Source organism: Strigops habroptila, chromosome 4 (assembly GCF_004027225.2).
Source record: "Strigops habroptila isolate Jane chromosome 4, bStrHab1.2.pri, whole genome shotgun sequence".
Lineage (NCBI taxonomy): Eukaryota > Metazoa > Chordata > Aves > Psittaciformes > Psittacidae > Strigops > Strigops habroptila.
Window position 1 is genome coordinate 22568285 of NC_046358.1, and position 23465 is coordinate 22591749.

The following is a 23465-nucleotide window of genomic DNA, read 5'->3' on the forward strand; positions in this document are numbered from 1 at the left end:
CTGTGAAGGACCCCTGGCAACCGCACCTACCATGGTGCAAACCCCTGTCTAGCTCCAGCTCCCGAGGCAGGGGGTTTCCCAGCCCTGACAGAACCAGCACTCAGCTGCCTCTTTCCGGTGTGATGATTTTCAGCACGCAGCACTCCGTTTCCTCACCAGGGAAGACAAGCAAGGAAAAGGCATCCTTCCCAGTTCAGCTTTGCATCAGGACCTGACTGGCCGCATTCCTAGAGACGTAAACTCCCATCTCCAGCTACTCAGCATCTTGCCTTCAGGTGCTGCAGCCTCCAGAGAGAACAGTTCTCAGAGTAAGTGGTAATGCAAAAGAAAAAGCACTGCGGAAAGTCTGAGTGCCTTACACTCAGTCCCCTTCTCCTTGCAGGGAGTGTGGACAGCAGCTGTTCACACACAGGGCTCTATTTGCCCAGGCTAGCTGCTGCTTTGAACTAAAACCCTATCACCAGGTAGGTTCTGAAAGGTATAGAAAGCCAGAGCTTCCACGTGCCACGTCCTGCTGCGGGGCCCTGCCAGCCCTGCGCCCCTTCCCAGGGTCTCCACGGCGGCAAGCCCAGCTGCAGAGCAGGAGATCGCTGCTGAAGCAGGGAAAGGGAAGGCCCGGCTCCAGCCACGGCTGGAGAAGCCTCCCAAGCCCCACATCGGCCCTGGGCAGGTAACGCACTGCGAAGGCTTGTGGGGATGGCAGCCTCTGGGGTCACCCACGTCCTTCGAGGGGAGCCACGGCCTGGCACAGCCCGGTGCTGGGCTGGGCGGCTCGGAGCGGGCTGCCCGGCCTCTCGGGCACCGCGATCCCTGCCCGCACACCCGACACTCTGCTAGGAGGGCAGCGGGAGGCGAAAGTGCGGATGTGAACAGCGCTGTCCCTCACCCCTGCACCCTCCGTAGCGAATCTGCCGAGACGCGCCCATCACCGGGCAGACACAACTCTACCCCCCGCTACGGCGCGGCGCTCGGCCCAATCTTGCGCGGCCCTGCCTACGTCGGAGCGCGGGGACGCTGCGTGGTGGGCGTGGCCGAGTGCCGCCGGGGCTGCGCCGTGGGACGCGCCGGGCCGCGCTCGCCGGGGCTGCCGCTGCCGGAGGAGCGGGAGCCGCAGCAGCCGTTCCCCGCCGCCGGGGAGAGGCCGCAGCGAGGCGGTGGCCGGGTCCGGCCCATGGACCGTCCGGGCCTGAGGCGGAGCCCGAGGAAGGAGTCGCTCGGCCCCGGCGCGGCCGTGAGGGGCGGGAGGCGGCGCGGGGCGCGGGCGGTGCGGCGCGGCTGAGCGCGGCGCACGGGCCTTTGAGCGCCGTTGTCCGCCGGCTTCGCCGCCGCCCGGCTGTGCCGTGCCCTGCCCTGCGCCCGCCGCCGCGGCACCATGTCGGCCAAGGTGCGGCTGAAGCGGCTGGAGCAGCTGGTGCTGGACGGGCCGCAGCGGAACGACAGCGTGCTGAGCGTGGAGACCCTGCTCGACCTCCTGGTCGGCGTCTACACCGAGTGCAGTCGCGACTCGCCGCTCCGCCGCGACCGATACGTCTCCGACTTCCTCGAGTGGGGTGAGCCCGGGTGGGAGGGCGGGGACGGGCCGGGGCTTGTGGGGGGTGCGGGGCCCGGATCGCGGGGGGCTGTGTGGGATCTCCGGGCGAGGGGCGGCGGCGGCCCCGGGAGTGCGCTCCCGTCGGCGGCCGGGCCGGGCGGGGAGGGGGACGCCGCCCCTGGATGCGGAGCCTCCCTGGGGAACGGCCCCGCCGCCAGCCGGGCTTTGACCCCGGCAGGTCTCCTCCCTGCCCCGCTCGGTCCCAGGCGAACTGCTTGGCAGCCGCATCAGGAACAGCACCGGAGTGTCCTTGGCCTGAAACCCTGCTCGGCTTAACCCGAAATGTCAGGCTAATCCAGCGCTCCTCAGAGGCTCCCTACCTGCGGCGGGGAGGAGGGGGAGAGCAGCAGGCTCCAGCTTTGAAATACTGCTGTTAGGCCAGATTCGTTGCTGTTAGAGAGGGCGTGTGTGTGTGTGTGTGTGTGTGTGTATGTCTTGAAGGAACAACAGTTACCGCTCATCATGCAGTCTTGGGCATGCCCCCGAAGGACAGAGCAATTCTGAGCAGCCTTTATAACAGCTTTGTTTAATGGTTTCCTACTGTTAAGCAGCCTGATAATGAGAAACCTCCAATAGTCTGTAGCGTGCTGACAAAAGAAAACGTGAATACTTGTAATAATGCTTGGGATAAAAGTTTTCTGTCCAGTGTTGTTTAGTTAAGGCCATTGACTACACGTCTGAGGAGAGAGATCTTTCTCTGCTGCATGCCTAAATGAATTTATGTTAAAATGGCCTTGGTGGCTGACTGGTTTATTCAGCTGACTAAGTTATGAATAATCATGTATGACGAAGGTGACTTAGCTTCTCCATGAAATGAGAATTGGAAGGGAGGGAGGAGAGATCACTGCTCACAAGTATATTGTCCCGTTTATCAGCTGTTCCATGCGTGTACAGTTAATTAGGTTTTTTAAGAGCCCTCTTACGGAAAAAACCCAAACCCCAAAACAACCCAATGACCAAAACAAAGGATTTCCTAAGGGAGAAGGAGGGGCTGATTTACTTCAGTAAATGCAAATGTACGTCTTTAGCATTACAGACCAGAGCACTAACATATAGGGACAGCTGGTTCTCCTTAATTTCTGTGGGGACCACCACTCTTTGTCATACACTAACAAACTAAGAGGATTCACTTCCTGGACTCTTCTATTGACGTCAGTAATGCGATTGCCAACTGCATAATTAACCACTTTATCACATCTGCCCCGCAAGGCTGCAGCCTGGGGAACATTGATTATTTGTTTTGTGGTGGGAGATTTGTATGTCTTCTGCAAAGTGCAGGCTGGTTTTACACTCTTGTTCTCAAGCTGATGTCTTGAACGAGTGAGCAACTACAAACTGTTAGGACGGTACTTCAAGCACTGAAGTTGAGGAAAGGATTTAGGGCAGGCCAAAGAGTGATATGCTTTTTCTATAGCACTGCTGGTGGTTGTGTCTTACTGATTGATCCCTGCGTTGTCGTTTTCTGTGTGATGGAGAGGCTGATTGTCCAATTGTTTATAAAATCGCTTCTTTTAATTCTATTTATTGTGTTCACTGAATGTGAAAAGGTTACTGACTTGATGAAAAGTATAGCTCGCAATAAAAACTGTGTGTAGTTCTTACTGCAGTGTGGGATTACCCTAGTATAACAAAGTGCCTATTCAATAAATAATTGAAATGTATGTGAGCTACCATCTGGTGCTGCAGAGTAGGGATAAAAGTTTGTAATCCAGACCCTTGATGGTAAGGGGATGGGCCTAAATCTGGACTGCTGTATATTTGTGTTTCATCAACAAGGAATACCCTTAAAACCAATTATAGTCGGTATTCTCTGTTCTTCCTTTTCCTTCAAGCTGTTAAAAACAAATAAACGCCATCAACGAGACACCTTTTATCTGTGTCCTAATGCCCTCACAGTATGTTTCCACTGACAAGGAACTCGTTTCTGCCTCTAGCTTATAAGGAAAATATCATGCCAAACACGCTAATCTTCCTCATGTCATGAGGTGCAGTCTTAATTACAGCCTGATTCTCTGTTAGAAGATATTCCGGATTGATGTGCACAAGTTTTCTGTGCTGTTATGTGTCTGTAGAAGCATGAGAGTGTAGTTAAATATTTGGGATATACTTTGAAGATCAGTGTTTCTTTATCAACCGGAGACGGAAGGAATTTCCTTTTGACAAAATGGAGACTTATCACTGACAAAGGAAATAAGCTGCATAGGTATTAAGGTTAAATTAAGCTGAGCTACATAACAAGCATTTCTTTAGTATTTTGGATTTAAAATTGGGTGTGAGGTATCACACATATAGAATTCCCTTAAAATGATTCAGCGTGGCTAATGGACTTGCATTCGTAATTGCCAAAATAGAGTTCAGGCGTGGTAGTTGAGGCAGAGCTTCTTCCTGGCTGTGGGGTGCAGAGGAGATGCTGAGTTGTGTGGTGTAGCGCTCTGACAGCAGCAGTGATGCTGCTCATATTGTGGACTGGTGACTGTGGGAGAAGTGGGGAGTCCAGAAAATTAAGTAAGTCCTACGTTTAACCTGTGAGACTTATACCACCTTCTCCCTATTCAACATCTGTAAAAGCCTCATACCTCACCTGCAGAGGCTGGTGAGCCCCAAATGGTGGGTCTCATGGCTTCTGCCCTATAAATCCCCAGGAAGCTGCTGCTTCCTTGCAGTCCTGCCACAGGCTTATTTCTTCAAAATCTTCTTCCTATTTGCTAACCATAGAAGAGTGTAGGGTGTGGCCTTTCGCCTTGAGGCGGCTTGTGGCTTCCATTGCTTTAGAAATGTTGTAAGAATCTGCCATTTTAACCTTGGCAATCACAGCTTTCCCATGGTGAATGGAGCTTTCAAACAGACTATATTTTTTCCCTATACTGGAATTATAATACACATACCTTTATGCCAAGTATCATTGGAGAAGAGCTAGCTGAGCTGTGAGTAAGGAGGTCAAAAGACCTTTTCCTCTAGTTATTTTTATTTATAAATCCTATTGAATAAGTTCTCACCCAGTTGGTTATCACTGTATTGTTTATATAATAGATATTGAAATGATGCCCAGTATGCTTAGTGGGAATTGAGACCAAGTCTATTAGTTAGCAGACCCATGTCTACATGTTCAGAAAGAATTTCCCAAATCTGTGCTTAGTGTCTTTTAGACTGTTGCTACATCTGCTGCTCCTAGAGTGAGAAATAGTGAGGAATCCGAACAGTGAGGAGTCCTATTTATTCTGGTTGTACTTGCTCACTCCTCTCAAAGTCATCAGTGAAACTGGGCTGCTACAACACTTGTGCCTCTGAGGCCAAATTGCTTGACCATCTCTGCTTGTCCTTCCAGTTGTCAGGAGAGCAACCTAGCTGGCATCTGGGGAAATGCTGGAACTGAACAGTCCTGGGTCCTAGAAAGCCTTTAATGCAGTCTTTGTGGGCCTGGAAGTCTATGGAGGTACCTCCCTTGGTGAAGCTGACCTAGGCCACTAGTGAAGACTACCTAATGTTATCATCAAGCACAGAGGAGGCTGTGTGACCTTTGGGCTTATCTGATGGATTATGGTGCACACCAGTGCTTGGGTGCTGTGGGGTAGTATTGTCCATGCACTGCAGAGGGACCTTCTAAGAGACACTTCCTGCAAAAAAATGTATGCTGTCCCTGTTTACCGTGACAAGGAGAGAAGTGTGGGGGTGCTGGAGCAGCATGGCTGCAGCTCAGATCCATGCATCGCTTGTCCTTTAGCTTTCAGGTACAGGGTGTTCCTCCCTGTGGAGCTCCTTGTCCTGTCATACTGAGGGATCTGAATCTTTCATAATGCTGCACTAGAATGGCTGCTCACGGGGCACCTTGGTGGCTGGCATCATGTTCATGCTTGTCTGACATCACCTTGTTTTTCAGGAGTTATCTTAGTTGGCCGTGGCTGGTGCTCACTGCCCCCTGCTTCCAGTCAGCAGGGACTGGTGCAACTGGCTGCTCCATTTTTGCACAGCTACTTGGCACAGTTTGCAGCCAGTAGGCAAGCATGTTCAGAGAAGAGCCTGACAGGAATGGGCCTTATTTGTATTCAAAATGCTGTTGGTGCTGCATAGACTCTCTTGCTCCAGCCTTTGTTTCCTCTGACCCTGTTTAGTACTGTTGGCATGCTACACAGGGCAGGATGGCACATGTCCCCACATAGTTCATTCAGTGTTGTCTCACTCCTGGACTATGTACTGGCTAGTCCTCTCTGTGAGAACCAAAATGTCAGTAGTTTAGACGGATCTGAAATGTGGCGTTTTTTACCTTCAGGCAGGTGCATGGGCACTTCTGTGAACTATTTCTCCTGATGTGCTATGAGCCATCTGTTTGAATGCTGACTTATCTTCTGCATTCTCAGTTTGTGCAAGGTCTGCTGCCTGGCTAGACTGGTGTTCTGCTTTTGGATGGTGGCTGTTTGTTTGTTGGTTGGTTTTTTGTTGGTTTTGGTTTTTTGTTTGTTTGTTCATTTGTTTGTTTTGTGGTTTTGGCTTGCCCTTTTTTTTTTTCCATGTTTGGGTGTTTGTTTTTATTTTTCCTGAGAGGGTGAATTTTAAGGGGGCTGAAGCTGTGGGGAAAAGAAAGAAGATTGCAGGTGATTAGCACAAGAAGGCTGACTGGGCACCTGCTGCCAAGCCTTTGAAGACAGTCTGGCATAACAGGCAGTGGATGCTGGTGTAGTAACGGCAATATATTCCCAGTCTGGGCTAGAGGAGGGAAAAACGTGCATGCAGCATGCTCAAAGCAACCTCTCTAGCCTAACCTCAAGCTGTCACTTTTGGGTATGTAACTGTTATACTTGACACTGAATTATAGATGGGAAAAATCATGCATGTAAAGTTCATCCGAAAGGGTTGCTGTTGTGCTGGTGCGGTGATTCACAGTGTTGGGTCACGACTGGTGCTTCAGGTTTGCATCTTGCTCTTGGAGCGGGGAGAGCTCTGTGAACTTTGCAAGTCTTCTCCCAGGCCTACTTTCTCCTTTCAGTTCTGCTTAAAGAGGCACCTTAACCTTTGAAATAAAAAAAAATACCTAATGAGGGAAGGGAGAGCCTTGTAGGGTGGCCTTTCTGCAGAAGAGTGTAGAGCATGTTCTCTCAGCTGAAAGCAGTTGTATTTAGAAATGTATTTAGATGTGGACCTGAGAAAAGGTCTTCCCAGCCTGCATTAGAGCATCTTCAGAAAACTAGCTGCAGGTGAGACTTAGTCCTGTGACTGCCACAGGCACTGATGTACTAGAGAAAGTACTAAGTAGGGGTGAGGGCACGATGTGTAGCTGAGTGTGCTGCTATAGGAGGCAGAAACTACCCTTAAGTATTTTCAAGATGACCTTAGAGTTGTCAGACTTGGAGGGCTGGTTATGAGGATCTTTTCTTTGGCCTTTTTGGGTTGCACCAGGAAAAACTGTCAAATGATAACATGTCGTGTATCTTGACTTGAGGGCTTAAATTCCTCTCATCCTTCCCTTTAGCAGTCCCCCCCCCACACTGCCCCTGCTTGCAGAAATACACATAGAAAGCCAGGAAGAGACCTCAGGCTCTGCTAGCTTGTGTAATGTCCTTCTCTGTGCAGACGAAAGCTGTACAGCGAGTGATAAGCGTGTTTGGCACATGTGTGAAGTGAGTGTGGTTGGATAATGAAGACAGCTGATGAATTTCAGATTCTGGCCAAAGTTCTTCTACTTCCATCCTCTATCCACCAAAGCCTGTTACAATTCCTTATACTAGAGCTAGCAGCCAGGAGGGTGTGGATGTGGGCCCACTGGGGCAGGGCGCCTTGCAGAGGTTCTGGAAAGGCCAGGGGTGGTGGTGGCGGCCATGGTTTCTTTGTGCACAGTGCAGTGTGGATGCAGCTGGAGCCTTTTCCTGCTCCCTGAAGGTTTTCCTGTGGTCAGAGATGGGGCACCGTGGCTTGGATCGCCTTTGCTTATGAAATCTGTGATAGTCATCGGGCAGAATAGTGTGAACGTGGCCACCGAATCCCAGTTTCCTGCATTCTCTGCTTTGAGTAAACTGGTTCTGTTCTTCTGAAAAGTATGTTAGGATTAATTCATGTTGAAGTAGCTCAAACTGCCATGTTGGCTTTGATGGCATTGTAGTTCGGGCATGAGGTTCAAAGCCTGCTGCTGTATGTATGGTGGACCCTTTACAGTACATCTCTTCTAATCTGTTATTTTTAGAATGAGGCAATATCTTCTAATGACTTTTTCTGTAAAACTTTATGCTATGAAACAGTGGCACTGAATATCGCAGTCATGTTTTGACAGTGGGAAAGTGGTCTGGAGGATGTGAGATACATTGGCATGTGCTGTTAAAATGACTCATGTCCTGAGTGAAGCTTTTCTTGTGTCCCATAGAAGGAACTAATTGTCACTTTTCTCCTGTGGATAAAGTTGCTGATGAATACCAATAGTCTAGTGAGGGCTTGAGGAGTTATGTGGTATGTTAAAGGCTGTGACTTATATTTTGCATTTTAATTTTTGTTTATGTATGAAAACTCAAAAAGGGGTAAACAAGTTATAAATTTGTCTTCATGTAGGAAAAAAATGTGTGCTGCTAGTAGCTTCTCACTCATGGTACATGATAAGGTATAGAACGTAGAGGTAAGGTTTCATCAGCATCCATAAATCTAACATTTTTTCTGACTCGTTTCACTTAGAAATCCAAATAATTTTCATACTGCTTTTCCATATTACAAAAAACTTCCTTGATTTACATCATTTAAACTAATGTGGTTGGCACAGCTACGCATTATCAGCGGAAATGGCTTGGATGTTGGTTTAGTCAGCAGATTCAGTACAATGAACTTTTCTATCAAATGAAGTTGAACTAACCTTTTTTTTGTAAATAATTCATACGTGGGAATGAGTCAGTTTCTTCTACACCTACTAGAAACAAATTATTTTAACTGTGAGTCAGAACCGAAGAGTCTTGTCTCATTAGCTTTTTTTAGCAAGCTGCTTTTACTTTATGGTTATATATTAATGTTTGGTGTTTTAGAAATGTTGATCTGTAGCTGAGATTAGTTGGGAATGTTAAACTACTACAGATTCTTCAAATTTGTGAAACTTGTATTTTATCCCTTGCTTGTAATTTGAGGCAATTTATGCAAGCTGGTTTTAGATGGGTATTACAAAAAGGAAAAATTATAGTACTTACCTAAACAATCAAAAATTTATCTGAGCCATTAACAGAATATAGTAGAATACGGGTTCATCTTTTTCATTACCCATGTCTGGAAAGCTGAGTAGGATGGACTACAGGCAAATTTGTTTAGAAAAATATAAGGGACTTGTTAAAGCCTTTTACTGTATTTTTGCCTTTGATAATACTTTAAACGGAGTTGAGGTTCATTTTCTAAGTCTTTCATAAGGTACACTTGAGAATTCCAATATATTCTTGATGTCCTTACCAAAGAGCTTGTGTTGTGCTTATTAATATATCCCACTGAAGCTCTAGTATTTTTTTCTTGGTTTTTTTTAAAGGATTTAATTTTAAAAAGCTTTTCCAGGTCTATAATTTCTGAGTACATTTTTGTGATTCAGTGTGATCTGTTCATTTTAGCTGTCTCCTAATACTAAAGTATTCCACTCTATTTTTCTCATCAGTGTATGCAGATTGCCAGAGTGCAGGCTTTCATTTATAAAGATCTTTGTTCGCTTATAATGAATGTAGCTTTCTTCAATAGGAAACTACACACTGTTTTCTTAAGCCCTGATTTTGCATAGACCTCAGTAATCATGTCTGTAGATACACTTAGGGTGCATTCAGATTAAGTGTATGCATCCATCATTGCCAGCTGAGGCCTTAGGCATCCTGAAGTGCCTGAGATCTTAATTTCTGTCATTTATGTCATCAGGGTCTTAACACTCTGAAGCCTGTTATTACTTAACCATGGCCTAAAGCTTCAAATGTGACTGAGGATACCCAACCTGAGACCTCTATAAAGGAGTCTGAGCTTTGGAAAAAGGTGGGGATGTCTTCACCAAGTATTGAATCATTGAAAATGTGTGGAGTTTATTAATCAGGTGTGCATTAATGAAGGCTGAGGTATAGTTCTTAATTTGCTTGAGGGTGATGCCATTGAGGGCTGAATATGTATAGCTGCCTTTCCCAAAAAGGCCAAGAAGAGAAAAAATCAGAAGCAACAAAATTCCATATATATCCCAAATTCTTTTCACCAATTATAGTTGTTTTCCAACATAAAAATAAACGTGGATAATTGCTTTGTGGAGTCTTACTTGAAATGTGTTTGTGCCAGGTTAGCAAGATGTGCATGTTCAGGATTTTAGAGAATTCTATACAAAATTCTGTCTGGACTTGTAATTCAGATTAAACCTGTATTATACCGTTCTAATTTTCATAAAAAAATGTAGTGAAAGATGAAGTAATAAGTAAGATGAAATCAGTTTTAAACTCATGTAAAGTAGATATGTGGAAGTCAGTCTTAAAGGAGCATTGCAGCTGTTCTGGAAATATTGTACTTTTATTTGGGACTCTCTATTTCATGGGATGTAGATTAACTATTTTTATATCGATGGAGTAGATTTACCCAAAATACAGCAACCACTATTGAGGTATAGGAGGTTTTAGTATATTATGATTTCCCTTGCAAGGAATGGTCCCTTAGCCTGAGAGCTAAACTGTATGTCTTCCCTGGATAAATGAGACTATAAAGAAAAGCTTTGGGTCCAGTTCTCCAAAGGTGCATAAAAATAGATCATGCTCTACGTTGGTTTAAACCTTGTAGTACTGGGGAAAAAAGGAGGACAAAAAATACCCTCTTCTGGTGAAGACTCTGTGTTTTCTAATTGAAGGCATTTAAAACTTGAATCCCTTTTAGAGTTGTTCTAAGTGGGGTGGGGGAAATCTCTGTCCTCAAATTGTGAGGAAGGATGAGGTTTCTAGTAAGTGCTTGGTAGTACTTCTGGGGCATTTGAAATCTTTTTCCCACTTTTGAGGAATTTCTCTGTCCCTGGTTCCTCTCCTCTTCCAGAAATCCATGTGTACCTTGAGGGGAAATGGGGGTTGTCTCCATTGCCTTGTGCACCTTTGGGTTTCTGCTGTTGTTTCAGCATGGCTTGTGTGATGTTCATTTTGCACATCCTTCGTCAAAAGTTGGCTTCTTCGCGGAGCTTTCCTGTGTGTTGCTGGCTTTACTGCTGCCCATGTGACTTGGATTATCAATACTGAAAGCCAGAGTGTTCTAAGTGTCTTTTATTTTACTGTAATTAAGGCAGAGTAGAAACAGCAGGAGGGTGACTTCAGGCATGAAGATCCTATTAAAATTTTGAAATATGTTCCCAAAGGTTTGCTTTTCAAGAAGCATGTTTAGTCTTTAAATTTATCTCTTCTTCTGTTAAGATTACTTAGGTTGTCATTCCCTCCACCCCCATTTCTGTGTATGATGGCTACCTGGCTATGGTCTTGTCTCTTGTTAGTGCTAAGAGATGAACATGTCTGCAGGCTTGTTGTGCAGGCTCCTAAGTACTCTTGGACAGTGGACCTGAAGAAGCATATTTTTTCTATAGGTAGGTATACTTGAGTAAGAAGTTCGTATTGAAGATTTTTAAATTAAAGGGTTGGGTTTCCCTTATCTGGTCGGTGATCATTTGCATTGCATCTGAGTGAAATGGGAATGTAATACCTGTCTGCATTTTCTTTCCTTTTAGTTATGTTCTTTAGGGCAAGGAAGGGATCTCACTGCACACGTGCTATCAGCGGTTCCTTTTAGGATGCAACCCTCTCGCGTTAATCACCTGAAAAAAGGAAATTAAACTTTTGTGATTCAGAACCTCACCCTATATGACTTGTTACAGGAGGCTGGGAGAAGAGAATTTTTATGTGTACAAATGGCTAAAAGTAATTTAAAGGTTCTAATGAAATAACTGGTAGCTAGTAACCGCTAGGTGCTGGGTTGTAAACACAGTGCGAAGACTGGAGTCTGTGGTATTTAATCTTTCTGCCTTTTATGGGTAATGTGGTATTTCTCCTGAACTTACAACACTTCATCTTCCAGAGCAGACTTTCTGAGAAGTTGCAGATGAGTTAGCCTCTCATAGCTGCTTCTTCAGGGAAGAAGCACAAACATTTTCCTTCCAGACCAGCTTTAACTAGTTGTAGCAAAATGTGGCATGGTATCGCTGTGCAGAGGAGTTGAGTTTGACTGTGTTAACTTACTCTGTTATGTAACTAAGATTTCTACTACCAGTAAGTTCAGCCTTTGGTTTCCTGGACAGTTAGTATTTAAGTTGGGAATAATGACAATATACAAACAGCTGTTTTGAAACTGTGGTTCTGCTGGCCTGGTACTCCAGATAACATAATACAGGACAAACACACAGCAGGGATACTGAACTGAAGGCTGTATCAGGCCCACAGACTGTTTTTATCTTATCCTTAGAAGTATTTACTGGTTATTAAGGCAACTGAACTGTGGTTATCACTCTGTGTATGTTATTGCAGGCCAGCAGGATTTACTAGGCTGGGTGTAGTGCTGTGCCAACAGGGCTATTCTGGTCAGGCTTGACGCAGGCAGGCAAGACCCAGGCAGGTCTATATCCATGGTGGCCTGGTTTCAGCTGGGATAGAGTTAATTTTCTTCCTAGAAATCATAAGTCCTTGTGCATCCTGAAGTTTACGCTGTCCTGGTTTGAATTGTAAAGGCAAAAGATCTGACACTTTGAGAAGGAGGAAAGGGGGAATTTTTCATTAAAAAAAACCAAAACAAAACAAAGTGATGGACAAGCTTTTACTGCTCTTAGGAAAGGACTTTGCAGTAATTTTCCTAAACGTTAAAGGCATGCATGCACTTAAGTGGCTCAAACCTAGAGCAGAAGTGCCCTGATTTTGACAGGATCAGAGTTACAGGTAGTTTAACCACAAACTTCCTGTTCTTGTGGATACTGTTATACATTGTAAATGTTAAATATTTCAGGTGCTTTTTTGAGGGATAGCAGAGATTCTATACTTTACCTTTTGCATACCAGCATTATATTTCCTCCATCCTATAAAACCTCACAAAGTTCAGCATGACAAGTGTGAAGTCTTGCACTATGGAGCAGTAAAAGTCAGGGAATGACTAAATAGAAAGCATCCTTGCAGAAAAAGAACTGGGGATCTTGGTAAACAGTTAGTTAAAAAAGTCAGTACTGCATCACTGCAGAAACGGAGGCTGCCTGTGTACTGTACTGCATCAGCAAGACTGTAGCCAGCAGGCTGAGGGAAGTGGTTATTCTGCTCTTTAGAGCACTTGTGAGGCCATTTCTGGAGTATTCTGTCCAGTTCTGGGATTCCCAGTAAAGAAAAAACACTGCGAAACTGAAGTGAGTCCAGCGGAGAACCACTGACTGGGTTCGAGGCCTGAAGTATGTGGTATTCAAGAAAAGCTTGGGATACCTGGGTTTGGTGAGCCTGAAGAAGGGGAATCTGATCATGATCTTCAACTGCCAGTTGTGTGAATAAGGAGAACACAGAGGCAGACTCTTCTCGGGTGCACTGCCAAGGAGAGGCAATGAACAAAGATTGTGTCAAGGAGGATTCTGACTATGCGTAAGGGGGAAAAAAATTCCTCCTGAGGGTGTTCAGTCACTTGAAGAGGCACCCAGAGAGGTGATAGTCTCTCCATCCTAGGCGATAAACCTCAGCTGAACAAGGCCTTGAGTAACCTGATTGAACTTTGATGTTGTCTCAGCTGGAGCTGGAGGTTGGACTCTGATCCCCAGAGGTCTCTTCCAAGCTAAAATTATTTGGTGGTTCAGTAGTATCTTCCCCCACCCCATTAGTAAATGTATTTAACATCATGGCTCCTTTAATAGGAAACAGTTGTTCTTCATACTTCTCAGAATGAAAAGAAATATGAGAAACAGAGTCTTGTTACTGTAGATAAAGTAGTTGACACAACTTGTGTAAATTAACTTTTTTGGGTTTTTTTTTTTTTGTAACTTAGGTGTTTACCTGGATTGGTTGGCATTTTACCGGGATTTTGAACATAAGTATTGACAAGCTTTTAACATTAAGGCTGGTAAATGATAGAAAACTAAATTTTGTTCACATTGTTCTGCCATGTATTTACTAAAAGCACCTGCTTCCTTGTTCCTGGAAGAGAATTGCCAGAACAGTTTCAAGAACTTTGAACCTATGTTTTATGTCCAATGCTTTTTCCCAGGTGTGATTTCTGTATATCTAGTTGTTACCCTTGATAGCAGTTGAAGTATTTTAAAGCTTTGTTCCACAGAGCTGGCAGAAGAGCCTGCAATCCCTGCATGACTGCAAGCCTGAATCATCCTTTACAAAAAATACAGGTTTAGCTGTTCTGCTGGATACGTTCTCATATCACACAGGGATCTCCATCTAGTGGGATTCCTATATCTGACATTGTAAGGAGTCTGACTAAGCAGTTGCTAACAACAGGGTGAAACAAATCTTCCTCATAGTTGTAAAGATCTAAGTGTGAGATAGTCACTGTTCTTTTGTTTCATCTGTAAAATAAGAGGTCATATGACTTACATGAAGTTGGACTTGCAACATGGTTTTAATGCTGATACCCTTTCTTGATGATAGTGCACTTAGCAAACCAAAACACACAACACATTGTTTCAAAGTCATATCGATGTAAGGAGAATAGCATAGAAAGTGCTATCAGTGATGAGGATAACAATGCACAAATGTGACAAAACCCAAGAACCGAATCCCTTATTAGTGGTTTGTTGTAGTTATGAATAGGGTATGTATATCTGGGATTTTGACTGCGTTGCTTGCAGCAAACTTCTGGGACATAACAAGATTTTTTCAAAATTCTCATGATTTCTAAATGCCTGGAAGTCTGGTAGACGTCCTTGCCAGAGAACGTGTGCCGTCAGCTGCGTCGTGAAGGCATTCATTGACTGTACTATAAAATATAATGATCCATTACCCTTCTGGGGCAAGGACTATGTATGTGAGCCATTTATAATAATGTGTGTTAGTTTTTCAGAAGGAACTTTGTTCGAAGTGTTGTATAGTTGTTTCAGATGCTGTGGTTATGAGCCCTCGGCTGTGTTTGTGATTGATGTGTGGAAGTTGTGCACAGCTGCAGTGTATTGCTTCCCTCTTGGGAGGTACCTGCACACCGTGCAGATACCTTGCGGGGAAAAAACAAATAGTGAAGTAATGGCAGTAACTTCTTTTTTTGTCTGAGTCTTGCTGTCTAAAACTACTGAGAAATATCCCTCTCCTCTCATAATATGAGAAATATCTACGTCTCCTTAATTTCCTCTTTCATTTAATTGCTCAGAGTTTTTTTTACTTATTTCCTATTTGTGTTTAGAAAAGGCGCTTTGCGGTGGTGTCATTAAACCAGCAATGCACGCTTGTGCACGCGTTGCTGCAGTGATCTTTTGCATCAGTGGCTGTAATATGTCATCATGCACATTGGTAATAATGGCTCTGTCTTCAAGTATATGCTTGATAGCTACAGAATGAATGATACAGACACTTTACTGGGAAATGTGCTCTAGTAATTTACCTTCTGAGCTCTGTGAGTAGCTCTGAAATCAGTGACAGCTGGTGAAAGATAATGGATTATCTTTCTGCAAGAGAAGCATGGGCAAGACCTACTTCTTTCTTCAATCTCCTTGCTCTCATCTCTGCCTCCCCCCTCACATCCCATGTAACACTTAAGAACCTGTCCTCTCCATTTTCTGAGGAGACTGTTAGTTATCACTTCTCTGTTTAAAGAAACACAAAAAAATTAATTGGCAAAGAAATAAATTTAGCTGTGCATAACAATTCGTGGAAGAGGAAATCAACACTGTCAACTTGTAATCTTTTAACACTTGTCCAGAAATAGATTGTTGAGGAGTCATAGTATTTGAATTAAAATTTGCAGTATTGGAATAAAAAATAAGCAGGTACATAAATTAGAAAGGATTGGGAAAAGCAAAAGCATCACTTAAAGTCCTAAATATTGATCAATATACTACAGCTGGTGGTCAGACCAGATGTCTTTACCTGGTATTTCCAGAAGTGGTAGCCTGTACTTTGTGTATTAAAATGTCTTTTAAAAAAGATTTTGAAGGAGAGAGCTGGAAACAGTGATGCTTGAAGAAAAGTTTTTCATATGTGATAACTCAAAGACTCCTCCTTTGGGGGTTTTGATGTGTTAAATGATGTTCATGTGACAAAAATAAGACTCCAGATTGATTTCTTGATTCTTTGAAAATGCTTTTCTTATAGAATGGTTCTTAAGAAAAGTGCAACTTCTTAAATTTGGATTTATAATACAGTTGTGAACACTCCTGGCTTCTTTTCTTCCTTTAAAATACAGCTGAACAGTTAGTCGGGGCAAACTTTTGCCAGCAACTGCACAAACTACTCAGCTATTGTAAAATTTCTTAAAACAATTAGGCACATTTTTGTTCCTGTGTAAGAGTTAACTATTTTTGTTACTTTAAAGGCCATAAAACTACCAAGAGATTAAAACGTTTTTGGTAATATTCATGTCCTTGCTGGATTCACAGTGGCAACCTGAAGATGGAATAATGTGTTACTAATCAAACAGTTCTGAGTACCTTTTTCATGCAGGTTGAAGGCGAAGATGATGTAAAGTGGCATAAATATTGAGAATCTTGAGATGAAAAGTAAAGGGGAAAAAATGAAGATTATATCTCTTACAGACTTTTCTTTAGAAAATTCCAAAGAAGTTTATGGAACAGAAGGATTACAAAACCTCAGCTCCACAATACTTGCATCAAAAATGAAACTAGCATGTCTGAACTACAGTATCAAGGATGAAAAGTTTGACAGTCTTTAAAAGATTGTGGTTTGGGACTGAATGGTTTTTTTAAAGTGAGTCAATGCAAGTGGAAAATATTACTTAAGAGCTAAACCAATCTCTTAATGGGCAAAGTAGCCAAGATTTACTTAGATGACACTGGAGATAAATTAGTAAAGGAAAATATTAAATTCTGTGTGGAAAAAGAGGAGGGAATAGGGTATAGCTAAAATCATGTGCAAGAAAGTACAAAGGCAACTGTTTGGCTTTTCTCTGTGTAAATGGTTGCCTCGATGTTTATACTAGTTTACAGTTACATTGCAACAGCGTAAAGTATCTTGAAGATTGTCAGAACTTGCCTTCTCCTTCTGCTTGTGGCCTCCTCAGAGGCCGTGTACTATTTCAGAAGATTTCTGGAAGGAAGTGAGTGCATATTTGCTGGTTTCTACTCTGGAAATGGAAAGGTGTAAAGGCACATCTACACTGATAGGGTTTTTCAGCTGCATCTGTATTGGCATGAAGGTGTTCACCCTGGTGTTGCATTGGAGCATCCAAATGTTTGGTTGTTATTTTCAAGTATGAGTAAAGGAAAAGATTGGAAGCCAACAGAATAGAGCCCGAGGTATAGATGAAGACTTGAGATCGCCAGCCTACTACAAGCTTGTTCTGAATGTCCTGATACTTGATTTTCTGTTTTCAAATCAACATGCCTGTCTAGGTGGGCTGTAAATGAGGAAGGAAACGGAATTCTCTCCTTAAATGCATGAAAAAAAATCCTAGAGCAAAAGTATTATGGATGTAGTTTTTGTTAAATAAAGACGGCAGTTGGATAATCTTACTCATAAATTCAAGTAAGGAGGAGTGTAAGAAACTGAGTAGTTGTCTTTAAAGCGACAAGCTTAAAAGCAGAATGTTCTATCAGATACTGCATCTGATACAGAAACTTGCTGATATAGAAACTCACTTTATATGCCTACCTTGAAAAGCTGAGGAGCGAGACATAAAGGTGCGATATGTGGTATTTACAGTTGTGAGTGTAATGACTGAAATACTTTTCATATGTTAATGGCAGTCATTTTGGTATTGGCTAAGAACAATGAACATATTTTTCCTACTGGCTTTAAGCATATGCAAGAAAGAGGAAGAAGCTAGAGCCCAGGGAGCCTCGGCTGCTGCTGATAGTGCTGGGGTGTGCAGTAATGGGAGGCATGTGAGGATATAAGCTTCCAGGAGCCTACAAGAGGTTTGGGAATGCCTAGAAGTGTGTCCATTAAACAGTGTGTCATGTGGCCTGGCAGTCTGTTGAGAGCTTGTTGTCTAAAATCATGATCCAGAAACTGGATTTAAGAATTTCTGAAAGATATCATGGCAAAGATGTTAGGAAAAGGTGGGCTAAAAATACTAAACAAAGGTAAAAGTGTGTTCATTGATACACAAAAAATTGAGATAAGGGGAAAGAGCTTTTTCAGTGTACTCTACATAAATTAGCAAAAAGCTGTATAAGAAAGGTTGAGAGGGAGAGAAGAAGGGAGAACTCCATCCCAACTGTACTAGAGAAAGCTGAATTTATAATGCTTGGAGACTTGGAAATGTCTCTAGGAAAACGCACAGTATTCTGTTTTTAGATTCTTGTTCCATATACTTTGCATATGCATGTGATGTTGAAGCTCTTCAGTCGTGCTCTAAATCATTGGATTTTAAAAATTCACTCTTAACTCTTCCAGGATTTGACTGCCCTAAGGACAACTGTTTGATTTAAAGGACAGTTTAAAATTTGAACGTGTATAAACTGTCATTTGTCTAATATTCCAAATTAACATTTATCCAAAATGTTTTCTTTCAGGGTTATTTGATGTCTAAACAAAAAACCAACAAACAACCAACCAACCAAAGCAAGCCCTGCTTCCAGGCAAGCCTAGGTGGATTTTTATTCTTGTTTAATAGCAGGTGTTACGATCTTGGTCAGTTTGAAACTTCATAATAATTAGTTGATGCTGTTTAGCAAACCAGTAACTTAAATGGCAATGTTCTAGAACAGAATTCTGGAGGCGTCTTGGTTTATTTCTTAATAATGACAGTTTCGGGCTTTTTTTTTTCCCTTTTGAGCCATGAGCACTTTTAAAAAAATTGTTCTACTAATGATCCATGTACCACACAGTTTGACTCCATTTCTGGAAGTCTGCATCTAAGGCCATGTTTAGGATCTCCTCATAGATTTTCAGTAGATTTATTCCCACAAAATCTAGACTCTCCTTTTTCAATTTAAATTTTAACTGTAGTATATGGAAAGTCTGGGGGTAGATACAAACAAATTTTGAAATGTGCTGAGTCAATAAGACAGTATGGAAAAGTTGCATAGTGAAATGAGAAGCACGTTGCTTTATCTGGGTAAAGTTTTCATCACACCTTGGAAAGCTGAGAGATGTGTTTCTCTTCCCTTTCTACTCTCTTTACATCCTTTCTGAGCAAATAAGTGTCAGGAAACATCCTGCCTTCTGGAGATGCACTTGTCTTCTGAATACTCCAACCCCAGAGATTTTTCTATTACAGGTGACTGACCATGCTCCTAATGCCCCGCTTGTCCTGTGTTATATTAGTTGTGACTTAGCGCTTTGAGTCAGTGAAAATAGTGCTGCTGTAAAGGTCTTCCTCTTCATTGCTCTTAGCAAGGGGCATCGGAAGGAGCAGAGCAAGGTAGAACAGGTTTGGATCCAGAGTTCCTGGTCTAAAGAGGAAGATGAAGAAGTCAAAGTATTTATTATAATAATAAAAAAGTCACTCTGAGCCTTCCACTATAATGTGTAGAAAATTTTAGCATGGGATTTGTTAGTATTCCCTGAAGATTTAAGGACAATCGCCCTCTTCTCTGCTTCTGAGTCACTTGAGTTACTCTAAATATTCTCGTGCTTGGTTACAGTAATTGCTTGTCGCATGTCTTCGTGGCCTTTTCCTATGGCAAAATTTTGACTTTTAATTCACCTTTTAATTAGATCTGGAGCTCCAGGGAAGTTCTGAAACAGGGTGAGTAATGTCTAAGAAAATGTCCTGCTGCCCACTGCCATTTAAAAGGAAGTGGAGTGAAGAGAAAGATGTGCCACACCTGTGCTTAAAGTAGCCGTTGCTGTCTGAACTCCTGACATTGAAAACCAGCTCACGGTATTTATTGCATTCTATAGCACTGTAAGCTGATGTAATGCCCATCCCCTTAGTCTTATATTTCCTGGTTTATGGTGTTGATCTGGCTGAGAACTGAAGCATCAGGAAAAATATAATTGCCATTTAACTCTACTCCCTTACCCAACTTTCTGTGCAGCTGCCTAGGTGTTAGCACCAAGGCAAGGCTACCTCTGCAGCAACTGGACTGCTGTGGCAGCCATTGCATGGGCACTTCAACTCATCTTGGTCTGTGCTACTTAAGGTGATGGCCTCTGAAAAAGAGCTGCGCTCCTTTACCCTTCTTGCTTGCACTGGTGTCAAAGCCTCTCCTGACTCTTCAGTAATGATGATTCAGTTTGTCGAACTACAGGATGATAGCTCCATTGTGTGTCTTCATAGGTTGGGTTTCTGCTGGTTTAGTGAGCAGAATCAGGTCGTTGAGGCAAGATCGGCTGAATTTGTTACAGCTGATACAAGAAGAGAGCAGATATGTGAAACTGCCCCTCTGGTCACAGCAATCCACTTTCGTTGGGTCACTGAACTGCATCTTTACTTCACTTTAAATTTATAAGCAGAAAAAAGTATACCTTATAAGGTGGGTGTCTCTTTTGTAGCTATAAGTGTGAAAGGGTGGCTGCAAAGAACATGGAGGCTCTTTTTCACAAGGAGTCGCATGGAAAAGAGGAAGGGTAATGGGCACAGGTTAATCCCAGGGAGATTCTAGTTGGACACAAGAGGGAAATTTTTCACCATGTGAACAATCTGCCATTGGAATAATCTCCCCAGGGAAGTGGTGGACTCCCCAGCGTTGGACACTTTTAAGATTTGACTGGGACATCTAGCATAGGTCATGCTTTGCCTAGAAAGGTTGGACCTTGAGGTCTCTTCCAGCCTGGGATTCTATAATCTATGGTTCTGTGTAAGTGCATTTGTGTAGGATACTTTGTCAAGAAGAACTTATTAATAGAAATCTAACCTCTAAAATAAAGGAGATGGCATCACAGAACCAATGTAAAGTATGAATTGTTATGCTACATAATGCATGTATTAAATTTTTAGTAACTTGAGAGAACATCTTGCTTATATTTGGAGAAAACAAAAGATGTGTATTTACTGTAAGTAATTGATAGAACAGTTACACTGCTTGTCTTCCTAAGTTTTACTTTGATAATGGAAATAAAGCATACAGTCAGAAAGCTGAAACTTTTCTCATACATTAATGTAAGTGGTGGCTTCTTAATTAAAGTAAGTGTATGTAAGCTTATATCAGCACAGTGTGGCCATCAGATTGGAAGTGTTTTACTTGTTAGCATGGTGTGCAAGAGGTGCTGGCCTGGTGACATTTAAATTCATTTATGTGTTATTGAAATTTGGGTGAGCTAAAATTTTTTCTTAATCTCTAGTCAGAAATTATCTGAAAAAGAAGTGATAAAATCAAAGAGCTTTTCTGAGCAGTCATAATTCTCAAACTGTTCTACAAAAATATTAACTATGCTTTTTAGATTATTCATCCTACCGTAAGATTTAGCAATATTTACAATTTTTTAAATGGAATTAAAAAAATCGAATCGTTGAAATTTTACTATTTGGAGCTAGTGATTCATGTAGAACCCTGAAAGAATTTTCCTGTTTCTAACATGCTTCAGTATGTGGTCACCATTTGCTGTGGCTTAAAGCGCCTCTCCAACACCTGCGAAATTTAAAAACAAGGACATTTTGCCCTTCTCCAGCCTCGTCCTGCTGCCTGCCTTGGGCTGGGGCTCCAACATCACTGCTGTGTGTGAGTCACATTGGGTGAATGGTTCAGCAGGAGGGGACGGGATAGACAAGTCAGCTTTCACCTGGAAACATTTCCTGGTTTGACATACCATGTGAATGTTGATGATGATCCAGCCAATAGAGTGGAGCATGGTGGGAAGGAACAAGGACGAACTCTTTCAGCAGTGGAATGGATTTCCTGGAATAAAGTGGTCATGTAGCTCCGCCATTCAGTTATCTCAAAATATCTGGGACGTCAGAGAGTCCCAGGGACAATCTGTAAGTCAAAGAGCATCGATGTGCACGTGTCTTTTGTGCTAAATAGGATTGTCTTGAAGAAAATGAAAGGACTGAAGATGAAGTTTAAGAAGGCATCAAGTATCAACAGTTACTGAAGAGCAGAAAAGATTCTTTATTCTGGAATAGTAAACTTTTCTTCACATTTTGTTAGCAAGGCTTAAGAGCAAGGAAAGTACCACTTTTGAAAACCTTATGAAATTCAGGTAGAAGCAAGATGTAGTATTTCAGCCTCTTCAGAAAGACAACTCACAGATGTTACTGGGCTTCTGCAGAACAGAAAAGTATTGAAGTTTGTAAAGCTGAAGAGGCTGATAGACCAGGAGGGAATCGTGGTTGGCGTGTCGCCTGTTGAAAGAGCTGGGAAGCTTAGGGAAAGGTGAGAGAGGCATGGCAGCTTTCCCTCTCCCAGGCAAATGTGACAAGTTGGAAAGAGGTGTGAAAAACTGGACTATAAGCTGTAGTCAGGAGCACAGTTTCTCTTGGAGCTTGCTTAACTCTCCTGAGGGTTGGGCTAGAACTTAATCTCAAGCTGCTGAGTGTTTTTTGAAATGACCTGGTTAGTACTCATGAAGGTGCAGGGTTTCTTGTTCGGAATGTGTCATTGCACTTTAAAAAGTCTGTCTGTGTCCTGATAGCTGTGTGCTAAGATGTTATGTATAGTGAAGCTGCACCAAGCTAGTGTGGATGGTAAGTCACTTCTGGGTTTCCCAATGAAATGCTATTTACAGTCACATTTTTCTTCAGTCTTAGTATTGACAGTTCCATCTTCCCAGGTCAACTTCAGCCTGAAAAAAACCAAAAATTTTTTGTGAAAACAACAAACCCTACCTGACTTATTTTTCTGTAGCTACTGTCTTATATACAAGTACAGCAAAAAGTCACTTGGTGTTTGTTCTTGCATCAGAGAGGCACAGTGGCTTTGACGGGAGTTAAATTGGCAACACATTTTGTCACTTGGACTACTCAGAATCATCTGTGTGTTCCTTAGTACTTGTCTGTACAAATCTTGAGTATTATCTTCAGTGTCCTTTCATTGTAAGCATGAAAAGCAGTGAATGGGCTAGTCAGGCAGATAGCCAGCTATTAAGTGTTTGGGGTAACATTCATTAACAAGCTGGCAAATGGTAGCGTAGTGCTGAGTATTGAGTCATTCTATGTGGTACTTGCTTTTGGGGCTTGCCACACAAGAAGAGTAACAGTGAACAGGGATGATGCTTCAAGGTAAATGCTTGCTCTTCTGCTGGCCAATTTACTGACGCTATTGGGACCAGCAGCAGAACTACTGATCAATATTTCTCTCTAAAACATTTCCTGATGCCATTACCCGTTAGCATGGTGATAAGTTTTTTGTGCAGTTATCACAAACTGGTATACAAATTCTAAATGCCAGGATCAGTTCTGTAACTGATAAAGCCGCTCATGGAGCAAAATGCAGAAGCTATGAGCACTCAGTCTTGGTTTGTGCCTGAAAGTAACGATGGTTCTATTCTTTTTAACCTTTGAGGATTTTGCATGTAATTATCTAATCCCAATTTTGTCCAAACTCATGATTCTGTTATTTACCAGAAAGATATCTGATTGAAAATGGTCAGGTACTCTTATCTTACTATTGCCAGAAGGCTTTCATAAAACAAAGCAAAATCTGTAATCATGGCTGCAAATGTGCTACTTCTTCAGAAAAGTTTGAGGGTTTTTTTTAACATTTGTGTATCAGATTAAGTATTACAATGCAATATTTAGTAATAACTGCCACCTGTTCTCTTGAAAAACACTGGCAATCAGCCTCAAGAAGATTCAGTTTTTCTTAGTGTTTGTATTAGTGTATAGAAGTCGGTTTCTGCTGGCGTCTCAGTTCAGATAAATACTGTTAGAAGAGAACATCTTAAAATTACGAAGTACTGACTAGCCAGGCACT

The 23465-nt window shown here is 42.6% G+C and overlaps 1 protein-coding gene across 7 annotated transcripts in view; it reads left to right on the forward strand.

Moving 5' to 3' along the window:
- The first annotated feature begins 1016 nt into the window (after positions 1-1016).
- Positions 1017-23465, forward strand: part of CDC42BPB (CDC42 binding protein kinase beta) — a 96295-nt gene continuing 73846 nt past the window's right edge. For 6 of the 7 annotated variants that reach the window (XR_003991333.1, XM_030485431.1, XM_030485432.1 and 3 more), the window contains exon 1: positions 1017-1550. Coding sequence is in view for 6 of the 7 variants with exons in the window: in XM_030485431.1 (XP_030341291.1) it covers positions 1373-1550 (178 nt within the window). In the remaining variant the exon portion in view is untranslated. The remainder of the gene's footprint in view (positions 1551-23465) is intronic. The other variant, XM_030485440.1, reaches the window with a different exon arrangement.